The sequence below is a fragment of the Ochlerotatus camptorhynchus genome, unplaced genomic scaffold (assembly GCF_037179485.1).
Source record: "Ochlerotatus camptorhynchus isolate MF236.1 unplaced genomic scaffold, CSIRO-AGI_Acam_v1.1 ptg000225l, whole genome shotgun sequence".
NCBI classification, from domain to species: domain Eukaryota; kingdom Metazoa; phylum Arthropoda; class Insecta; order Diptera; family Culicidae; genus Ochlerotatus; species Ochlerotatus camptorhynchus.
This window is the reverse complement of record NW_027040715.1, coordinates 76,082-87,556: the sequence shown is the minus strand read 5'-3', so window position 1 is coordinate 87,556 and position 11,475 is coordinate 76,082. Positions and strand designations below refer to the sequence as shown.

At 42.5% G+C, this 11,475-nt stretch overlaps 1 protein-coding gene across 1 annotated transcript; it reads left to right on the top strand.

Annotated features, from left to right (window-relative positions):
• The first annotated feature begins 9,302 nt into the window (after positions 1–9,302).
• LOC135703943 (uncharacterized) lies at positions 9,303–10,211 on the top strand. Its single transcript, XM_065225298.1, has one exon. It carries the CDS (start codon positions 9,303–9,305, stop codon positions 10,209–10,211), a length of 909 nt encoding a protein of 302 aa, XP_065081370.1.
• Positions 10,212–11,475: the final 1,264 nt, after the last annotated feature.

Sequence of the window (11,475 nt, the reverse complement as noted above, 5' to 3'; positions counted from 1 at the left end):
AAATTTGACGTGTTTCAAGTTAATGATCACAGCGGCGCCGGTGGTGTTGTTTTTAGGCGTGATTACTTCTCACCCCAGCAGGCCTGGGTTCAATCCCAGTTGGCGCCGCCGGGATGTTCTGAGCCATAACATCTCTGATCACATCTTCCTTCGGAAGGGAAGTAAAGCCGTTGGTCCCCAGTTCATGAGTTGATGGGTCGATAGGTAGGGTCCAGGTGTAGGAGCTGCCTCCCTGGCTTCAGTAGCATTGGTGCTCAGCACGGAAAACAAGATCGACGGAAAACAAATCATGGAATAAAAAAAAAAGTTAATGGCCATACCTTTTGCCACACATATGCTTAAGTGGTCCCGTAGGTATGATTGATGCCTGTGAATCAGCGACTGCCGGTTCGAGTCCCGAAATGCAAAGGTAATTTTTAGACTTTTAAACAGTCCCATAAAAATATATGAGATATAAGCGATCTTCCATTATTATTTTTACTTAATAAAACTAGAAGGATGAACAAGGGTTGGAAAAAACTGTTATTTAATGCCTTAAAAGCGTATAATTTATATAACTGTTAAGCTTTTGGCTGAATAAAATCACCAGATTTAGATGCTTAAAAGCTAAACAATGGTTAACGTGGTCAGAGTACAACAATTATTCAAACTTAGGCTGAATTAAAATCGATTGAACGACACTTGTTAAGCATCAAATTGTTACCTGGGATGTTATGTCTGGAAAGCTTGTCCATATTAGATGTTGATGAGCACGAAACGGAATAGGGATGACGTGTAGAGAGGCTGTAAATCGATTTCGGACGCCATTTTGAAATCCAATATGGCGGTGATTGATTCAAGAAAAACTGTCAAATACCCTACAATATGGGTATTTCCGGAACGGAGATGACGTGTAGAGGTTGTAAATAGGCCATACGGTCGTTAGGCATAATGTACGATAGGCATAATGGACGTTGGGCATAAAGGACGTTAGGCATAATGGACTACCCGATGAATTCCAGAAGGATTTGGAGGCGAACCAGCCTAAGGCTGAAAGCCTCCTAAATAAAGCTAAATAATAATAATTCCAGAAGGATGATAATGGGGACCGTCTATTAATTGCTGACTTCGGTGACAATAATGAAAGAGCCTTAATTTTTGGAACTCATGAAAACTTGCGACGTCTTGGACAGGCAAAGTATTGGGTTACAGATGGTACGTTTGCCACAGTTCCTTGTTTGTTTCGGCAACTCGTCACTGTTCATGGAAGTATCGCTCCCTCACATCAGCAGACGGTTCCGCTAGTTTTCATTCTGACAGAATCGTTGTATCGAAAAGTATGGCGGGAAATCCTGGAAGCAGCAGGTATTGCTATTACAGAATTTACCATTCTTTATTTCATGAGCTGTTCTTTGAGGAAAACCTTTTCTTCTTGGACAATATGTGTGTAATTAATTTATAATTGCAATATGTGTGTAAGAATATATTACAACAAATGTGTGATTTTTTTTATTTCTAGATGCTATTGATTTCAAGATGTAGTTCAAAACTATGCTGAGTTTTCATTGCCAGATTACTTAACCGCTATCGCTACTAATCTTGGATCTGAGTAAGTAGCTACGTCACGTATGATATGATAAATAATGGATTCCAAACTGTGCTTATTACATAAACTATGTTTGTATAACTTGTATCATATTTTATTCAACGCTTAGCCAAATTTAAGCATTGTTTACCATGCTTGAAACAGGTTTCTAGAGTTGCACAGCAGCAAGGTATTTTATGCCTAACGTCCATTTTACCTAACGTATATTATGCCTAACGTCCATTATGCCTAATGACTTTATGCCTAACGTCCATTATGCCTAACGTCCATTATCCCTAACGTCCATTATGCCTAACGGCCGTATGTCTTACGTATTTATGCCTAATGGGGTACACTCAGCTGTGGGTATCCTTATTCGCGGATAGCCCGGCAATAAGGAATCCGGCAATAAGGATTTCTGACTGTATTTTTCGAAAAATAAAAACGCACCTAATTTTTTTTCGGCCAGGTAATATTTCCCTTAAAGGGAAGCATATCGCTCCGAAAAATAAAATTGAGTTTCGATTTTTTTAAATTATTGGGAACAAACACCTATTAAAAATCAAAAAAAAAATCTTTTTTTTTCATATTTTTTTAAGAAAATTCACTAGCACAATTTTTTTTTTTTGAAATGTATCATCGCATAGAGTTGGACTCAAAAAACCACAAAACATCAACTTTTGGTTTTGCTGAGAGTCCAATATTTTTTCATGATGAGATGGAAAAACTTTTTTTACATGTAAATTTTTTCAAGCAACTGGTTTTTTTTTTATTTTTGATAATTTTTTCCAATATTTTTAGAGAAATAAAAACGTGCCGAAAATATTTTTTTTTATGTTTGGGGCGGTAATCTTCCCCTTAAAGCACAGCTTACAACAAAGGACATTCCATATTTGTCGTTGAAATAAAAATACCCTTAATTAACCCAGTATTCTAATCACTTTTCCACATGGAATTATACTAAATAATGAAATAAACAGGAAAATTCAACGAAACTCAAAACACCAACAAAGTTAAAAGAAGAAATCAAGAAAGAACCCAAAGCTCCCTGGAAGTAGGAATATGATGAACTGACCTCTTTATGTTTCTTTAAATAACTTAACGTGTTTCACCCCGAAAAGTGAAAAGAACTTTCACTGTGATGATGACGACGTTTTCGTCGTCGGCAATTAAAAAGCGACAGTCTGAGGGGAAAAGTCATGAAAAGTTTGTTTGAACAATAAATATAACGCTCATCTTGTGGGGTGTCCCAAAGTTGAAGGCAAGTGAGTCAGCGTAAACGATGCTGCTGTGAAGATAGAGTTCAGACTTGGAGATTATATATTTTTTTAAATCGTGCAATACATCAGCAAAGGGATTCCTTCCATAAAATTTAAATGTTCCTGTTCGTTTTGTCGTGTTGGAAAACGAGCGTAATTAACTGTGATGTGCATCGTTTGGAACAAATCGTTATAATGATATTATGGAATACGTTGATGATTGAGACTTACACTCACGTAGCAAGGCGCCTGCACCGCCTGCATGTAGCAATGGGCTGTCCTAGCAGAGTGACTTGATCAAGTCTTACTTAACAAACCATACTGAACGTGTCTGGGCTAAAAACGGAGAAGTGGATCCGTAAGCAGTGACACTTACGTGAAGAAGAATCTCCTTCCAGTACCCAGGATCTTATAATGTCCAGTGGGACGAGACATCACACTAAAGGAAGCTCTTTTGAGTGGGGAGAAGAGAACCCTCTTTCTTCACGACAAAGATTTGACCCGCTGTCTTATCCAAATCGCTTTAATAGGGTGCCCTGTTGATCTCTCCCGATACCAAGCATTTAATAAAATTTATTTAAAAAAAATAAACAGCACAAAGCTGTGGATTTCTTACTTGCAAAAATATTTCGGAACACTTAATTTTACATGACAGGTTTGTTTACGTCTCATCCTTTATGTCAAAGATGAATTCCGTCACGTGTAAGATAAGTTATTTCTAAGTGTGTAGTAAAAAAAACCTCCATGACATCATGAGCAGCCTGGAATCGTAAGGACAAAGATAAATAGACCATCGCATCACATAAGTCATTGTCCCGGGAGCCTGTATCTAATGCCTCCTCTTGCTGATGTTGATGAGCTACCATCATAAGCCCAGAGACGCTGTCAACTATAATTCACCATACCTATATGAATGAGTGACAGATGGTCAGTGTTTTTTTTTTGTCTGATGCCTTACATGGAATGCTCCCGAAGCACATACCATTTTGCGATATCTCTAACAGAGACTAAAGGAGTCTAAGCGATGCGTACAGAAGGACGTACGAATGTACGGGAGGATTGCGTTTGATGGATTGATGATGATGAATTTCGATTTGCCGCAATGATTCGAAATCGAATGGGAGATGGGATTTGTCTAGGAGTTGCCCCGGGAGGATTACGTGGAACAAAACCGATAGCAACAAATCTAGGCTTGAAAAAGAAGAAGAAATGCAGCATCAGCTCAGGATGGAAATGATTTTTGATTGAGTTGCGGAACGAAGAAAATGAAACAAGGACGACATTTTTCGGAGAATTCGTCACAAACATTAACCTTACCAACCAACAATATAATGGTGCGATCCAATTGGTTTTAGTTCGGGAAAATGAACCTGTTGTGCCGTGCCAGATATAGGCAATTGATAACAAAAGCTGATGTCTCAGCCAACGAGACGCAGCCAAGAACGCAGCTTTTACTGTCATGTTATATTGAATCAAGACGAAAAAGCTAAAAACGTGCAATCGATTTTTAAGTTCTAGTTAAATTTTCCAATATTTCGATAATTACTACTAACAAAACGTAGATGGGTGGATTGATATACTAGTTTAAATACTACTTACCGTTTAAATTCCTAAGATCTGGTTAATTTATTGTCTTAAACTAAAATTTTATGTTATAGTATAAAATTTGATACAATCTAATAGAAGAACCCTGTGTCGATAAATATCTTGTATGAAGAGGAAAACTAAATATTGCCAACCAAAAACCGCAACTTTTACCGAATTTGTCCAACCCTAACAGATACTAAAACCAAAGCTCGTTGAAAATAGAAATATAAGTGCGTTCCCAGCAGATTGATTAAAACCAATTTGTAAGTTGATTTTCTTTTTTTTTTCCTTTGGTTTGTTTTTTTCCGTCGATCTTGTTTTCCGTGCTGAGCACCAATGCTACCGACGTGCCAGGAAGGCAGCTCCCACACCTGGACCCTACCTATCGACCCATCAACTCATGAACCGGGGACCAACGGCTTTACTTCCCGTAATCAGAGATGTTATGCCTCAGAACATCCCGGCGGCGCCGACTGGGATTGAACCCAGGCCTGCTGGGGTGAGAGGTAATCACGCTTACCACTACACCACCGGTGCCGTTTGTGTAAGTTGATTGTTGTTGATAGTGTTAAAATGCAGTTATCACTGTACCCATGAAATATCTTACTGTTCCGTTTTCCGCTGATTCCACCCAGCAATCTAATTGGATTTGGTGTTGTTTACATTTTGCCTTTGTTCTGCATCAATCATCTCCCATTATGTATCAATACACAACGTAGGAAGCAATTGAAAGTAAAAGTTGTTTTTCTTTGCTATTCCCGAAAAGTGCGTTTTTCCCGAGTTTTTCCCCGATTTTTACCCGTCGCGCGTTAGGTTCCAGTCGTGTGTGATTCCGTTGCTGTTTGTAAGAAAGGCAAGTGAGCCTCCCCTATTGGATGACACCTACCTGCTGCAACCGGAGGAGCCTATGCTGATCGTCGTCTCACCTGTATATTTTGCTGTTGCCGCTGCCACTGCTATCGCTTTTACATCACCTGTAAGGAATAGAGAAGAAGAGAAACCCGTCCCGGTACATATAAACCCGAAGCCCGTCCCGCAAAATTGCCTGGTGAGTCAAACCGTTGCCCATCATTTGGTGCCGTGACCAGGATAGGGGAGAATGGTATAGAACGCACCCCCTGGGCAGAACGCACCAACTGACTTTCATTTGTGTTTTTCATGGCTTTTACGTAACTTTTTTGTTGTCTTATCAAGCAGCACTTCTAGCATAGCATCTGAACTCAAAATCCTGCATGATAAATCCTTGAATTGGATTAAAAATTCCAAGAAAAACTCAAAATAAAATGAAAAAGTGCGTCTTACCCCGGGGGTGCGTTATGTACTGTCCTCCCCTACTGGTGTCCCATTCCCGACCGCGTGAAGTCGTCAGTGTAACCTCACTTCGACGCTATTGTGTCCGCATTAGAGTGGCCCAATTCAGCTCGTACCCACTGGAAAAACTGTTCCCGGATCGTGATTTTGAAAACAAAAGGCCTCATTCTAAGAGGTACAAGGCAAGTACCTCTCCAATACTTCTACGTCCATCATCGTGGTGCTTCTTGGGTCTTTTTTGACCATTTTAGCCTAACTGCTTGTGCCGTGTTTACGAGATGCCTGACGAAAAACGGATCAAGATGAAGGAGGCTAGAAGAAGGAATGCCATCGAAGGGATCAATCGATTAGATCAGTTTCTCACCGACTACGTTCCCGAGCAGCATCAGCATGAAGTTTCCCATCGATTGGATCGTCCGGAGAAGGTGTGGGACGTATTCGAGACCCTGCAGTAAGAATGTGAAGATCTGGATGACTCCGAAGAATCTTTGGAAAAGAACTTGGAGCTGAGAGCAAAGGTAGAAAAAGTTTATTTCCGTGTGAAGGCAGGCCTAGCCACGAAGTTACCGCCTACGACCATTCCTGCCGTTGCTGGTCCCTCTACCGCACCTGCTGCTCCAACCACCCTCGCCAATATAAAGCTGCCGACGATATCACTGCCAGAGTTCGATGGCTATTTCAAAAACTGGCTGACATTTCACGATACGTTTCTGTCGACGATACATTCGTCCACGGAGATATCGCAGGTGCAGAACGCTGTCGCATGGGAGACGTTAATGAATCGTTACTCGAACAAGGCCATTCTCCGGAAAAAAAAAACACATACGAGCCCTGCTCAAGTACCCGAAGATCCAGAGTAACACCGTGGAAGCGCTTCATCGAATTGTGGACGAGTTTCAGCACCACACCAAAGTTTTGGAACAACTTGGTGAGCCAGTCTAGCAGTTTAGTTCAATCCTCATCGAGCTGCTCGAGGACAAGTTGGACGACGCTTCGCTTACAGCATGGGAAGAATCAATCGCAACGGAGGAACACCCTACGTACTCCAAAATAGTCGAGTTTATGCAGAAGCGAGCGCGCGTACTTGAGACGATTTCTATCAACGGACCACAGCATGTTAATCCCAAGTCCGTTAATCATCCTTGAGCTCCGAAAAAATCAAACCAGACCCGATTCAGCGCAAATGCAGCAACTGAAATTGCAGCAAAATCGTTCCCGATGTGCCCTGCTTGTGAGAGGCAGAAGCATTCCATTTTCGATTGCTCCGTTTTCAACGGTCTCGACTCGAAAGGTCGTATGAAGGTGGCTACGGACAAGAAACTTTGCAGCAACTGCTTCCGTAGTGATCACTTTGCCCGCAACTGTCGCTCGAAGTATTCATGCAAGCCTTGCTCGAAGCGACATCATTCGATGATCCATTCGGGACCATACGAGCTCAACTTGCCAACCACCGATGAAAATTCAGTATCTGGACTTGCCAATCCAGGTTCTTCCACTATGCTTGCCACCGTTTCCGCTGTTCCCGTCAACGAACCACCGTCCTCGATGGCAGTGGCTCAATCAACCAGTGTTCTCCTGACCACCGTAGTCTTGCTGGTAGTAGATGCGTACGGTCAAGAGCACATCGCCCGTGTCTTGTTGGATACTGGATCCCAACCGAATGCGATTAGCGAGCGTCTTTGTCAGCAACTTCACCTGAACCGTAGGTCTGTTAACGTGCCGATCGCTGGCGTAGATGGGACCGTTACGAACGCCAAGCATGAAGTATCTGCCGAGGTTCGATCGCGTGTGTCCGACTTTCGTGAGGTGATTGATTTCCTTGTATTGCGGAAAGTGACACTCCATCCGTACCGTTCAACGCATCTGAACTGAAGCTTCCCAACGATCTTCCACTTGCGGATCCCAACTTTGGCACACCTCGTAGGATGGACATTATCATTGGAGCTGCTCACTTCTTTTCCTTTTTAGCGGAATAAACGGTTCCGCCTCCCAAGTCTCCTATTCGTCGAAACCGTGTTTGGGTGGATTGCCTCTGGAAAGATCGATGAGTCCAGCGGTAATTCCCAGCAGCCAATAGCAACTTGTCATGTAGCGACAGTTGTACCGGTTGATGAACTGCTACAGCGATTTTGGCAGATCGAGGAAGTAAAGGGCGAACACGAAATTATTGCAACACATTCAACAGGGCATAACTTTTTTATCATTGGGTAAAAATCAACCAAATTTTGCACACTTTCTCATTAATGTGTATTGTGTACATGCTGTCAAACTCGAAGTCGTGTTTTTCGATTCAACGAAAATGGAGGTGAACCAACGCGAGTTGAGAGAACAAATTCTTTCCAAGCACCTGGAATTTCCTGACCTGTCGCACCGGCAGTTGGGTTAAATGTTGAACATTCACCATTCAACCGTCTCCAGAGTGTTGAAGCGGTTCCAGGAGTGGTTGACGTTGGACCACGGCAAAGGAGCTGGAAGAAAACCGGGACCGGAGAACAAAAAGACGGAGGGAAAGGTGAAGCGGATGATTAAAGCAAATCCCAACGTCTCAAGCCGTGATTTGGCTAAAAAGATCGGCATGTCGCAGAGCTACGTCCAGAATGCAAAGAAGAGAGCTGGACTACATACATACAAGGTACAGAACTTCCCAAACCGTGATGAGCGGCAACAATCGACGGCTAAAACTCGGGCACGGAAGCTCTACGAGAAGATGCTGACAAAATATGGCTGCTGTGTGATGGACGACGAAACGTATATAAAAGCCGATTTTAAGCAAATTCCGGGGTTGGAGTTTTTCACCGGCAAGAGCAAGTTCGATGTGGACGACAAATTTAAGAAGAAGAAAATGTCGAAGTTCGCCTCCAAATATCTCATTTGGCAGGCCATCTGCTCTTGCGGACTGAAGAGTGAGCCTTTCGTGACAGGGCACAGTAAATGGCGAGATCTACAAATCTGAGTGCCTCGAGAAGCGCCTTTTGCCGTTCTTGCAGCAGCACGACGAAGCTCCGCTATTTTGGCCAGATTTGGCATCATGCCACTATTCTAAAAGTGTCCTGGAGTGGTATGAGGCCAATTCTGTCCATTTTGTTCCAAAGGACATGAATCCGCCAAACTGTCCGGAGCTGCACCCGGTGGAGCAGTACTGGGCAATAATCAAGCGGGAACTTCGGAAGAGCAAGAAGACAGTCAGAGACGAGAAGGACATGTTAAGAAAATGGAAAAAAAAAAACTGAGAAACTGGTACCGGATGACACTGTAAAGACTTTGATGGAGGACATCAAGCGAAAATGCGTTCAATTTTACACTCAAGGCTCCATCGATTAACTTTTCTTTTGATTTTTGAAGTAAATATATGTATAAAACCACCCTAAAATTTTGGTTAACATTATAAGAAAATTGGCATGACATTTTCGGTTTCGCAATAATTTCGTGTTCGCCCTTTAAGTGGCTCAAATTACTCCGTAGATAAGCAGAATTGCGAGGATTTCTATCAGCCGACAGTTTCCCGAGATACTACCGGACGATATATCGTTCGGATGCCCAAACATCCCTAATGTGACCAGATGATTGGGGAATCCAGAGCCATGGCAATGCGGCGTCTACAGTGGTTGGACAAGAGGCTGCAAAATGATGATGAAATGAAGGCTCAGTATTACGCGTTCATGGAAGAATATATCAGTCTCGGCCATATGGTTCTCACTCCCCATGACGATAAAAATGGATCAACCAATTGCTACCTCCCGCACCATCCCGTGGTGAAACAATCGAGCACGACAACCAAGGTTCGAGTTGTGTTCGATAGCTCAGCAAAAACTAGCACCGGAGATTCTCTCAACGATGCGCTGTTAGTTGGGCCAGTTCTTCAGGACGACAAGATCGCAATAGTGGCGGATGCGGAGAAGAGGTACCGGCAGGTATTGATGCACCGTACAGATCGGCCATTGCAGAAGATTCTGTGGCCACCCAGTAGCAGCGGAACCGTTCAAGCTTATGAGCTGTGCACCGTTACGTATGGACTCGCGCCGTCTTCGTTTCTAGCCACGAGAACCCTGTTGCAGTTAGCTGAAGATCATGGAAGTGAATATCCGAAGGAAAGTAAGGCACTGAGGAAGAATGTGTACGTGGACGACTTCATTACCGGTGACAACACAATCGATGGCGCAATCCAGTTGCGCACGGAGTTGATGCAGCTTCTGCAGAAGGGTGGTGTTCTTTTGCGGAAGTGGTGCTCGAATTCACTGCAGGTCTTGGATGGTCTTCCTCCAGAGCTTCTTGGCACTCAATCTTCCATCAAGTTCGGCCCCGAAGAGACCATCAAAACCCTCGGCATCAGTTGGGAACCTGAGGCAGACGTTTTCAAGTTCGATACATCTATCATCGTCAACAACCAAACACCTACGAAGCGCACCATTCTTTCGACCATCGCTCAACTCTTCGACCCTCTCGGAATCATTTCTCCCGTCGTTGTTCAAGCAATAAACCTAATTATTTAAGGAATTACTGCCGAGTGGCTGGTAATGCCCAACTGCGAAAAGTTTTCACAGTACTATTAAAACGATCAAATTCTGAGCAGTTTCACACCGTCTGACGAAACGGTTTTATGTTTCCCATTCCGAATTCATGAAACTTCACTTAATTGTTCGCTAAGGCCAATAATACCAGTTTGTGCCACAATTCTACCATTTGGACTGCCGCTCAATTTTTCAAATTGGAGTGCACGATATTTTTCAATTAATCAGATCAGATCGAAATGAAATCTGAGACAAAGTTGTAAAAAACTTTCCAGAAAAACATACACATTTAAAAATTTAAAATTTTTTGCAGAAAAATTAAAACATTAACACTCTTTATTTGAAAGTTTATCTTTGTTTAAAGTGCACCACCAATCCAGGTCACGCAGTGGCCTCCAGTGTTCACTTTCTGGTCAAAAGTCTGAATTCATTATAATACGTCTTCTATAAGTGCTTTCGAAAAACCCGCTGAGCCGTAATATTCCACAACTTTTGATCGCTGTGTATGAGTAAACGTGGTTTTTCATGAAAATGAGTAAATTGAACTCAAATTTGGCTCTGATGCTATGACCATGTGCCATGTACTCCTCACCAAGTTTGCCAAAATTTGCAATCAAAAGAAATTTCCCGCACAATCCATTTCCAAGACTTCCAAGATTGCTATCCCCGGAAATTGGATAGGATTACGCGTTTCACTGCATTATAACCGTAGCTAGGTACCTATCAGAAACAACTCTATAATTAATTCCACTTGAATCGCTCATCAATGAGCGAGAGAGGGTTCCCGTTCTTGGAAAGACAAAACAAATCCTGACTCGAGTAAACAAGATCGTTGTCTAGAGAATCTATTTCGCCGGGAGTCGTTACTTAGAAAGTAGTACTTTGTGTGCTCTTCGTTCCATTATATTCTTTTATAGTGAAATTGGTGATAAAGAAGCTGGTTGTATAGCTTGTTTGCTTGGCTTTGTTTCTAAATCTGGCAGTGGTGTTTGCGTGGGTGGAAGCAGCAAAAGCATGGAAACCACGGTGCAAACAACTGGTTTTTTGCTTCTTAGGAACTTGTTACCGAGGAGAAACTTTGCTCGCTCATTCATGCATTCATTCATTAGGCGAGTGTTTTGGCGGTGGTAAAAGCGAGATGTAACAAGCATATCTTAATTATGTTTAGATTAGGATCCCAGTTTGGGAAACCAGGAGAGCTTCGAACAAAACCAGAAACAACACGTTGAATACCGTAATAAAGGGT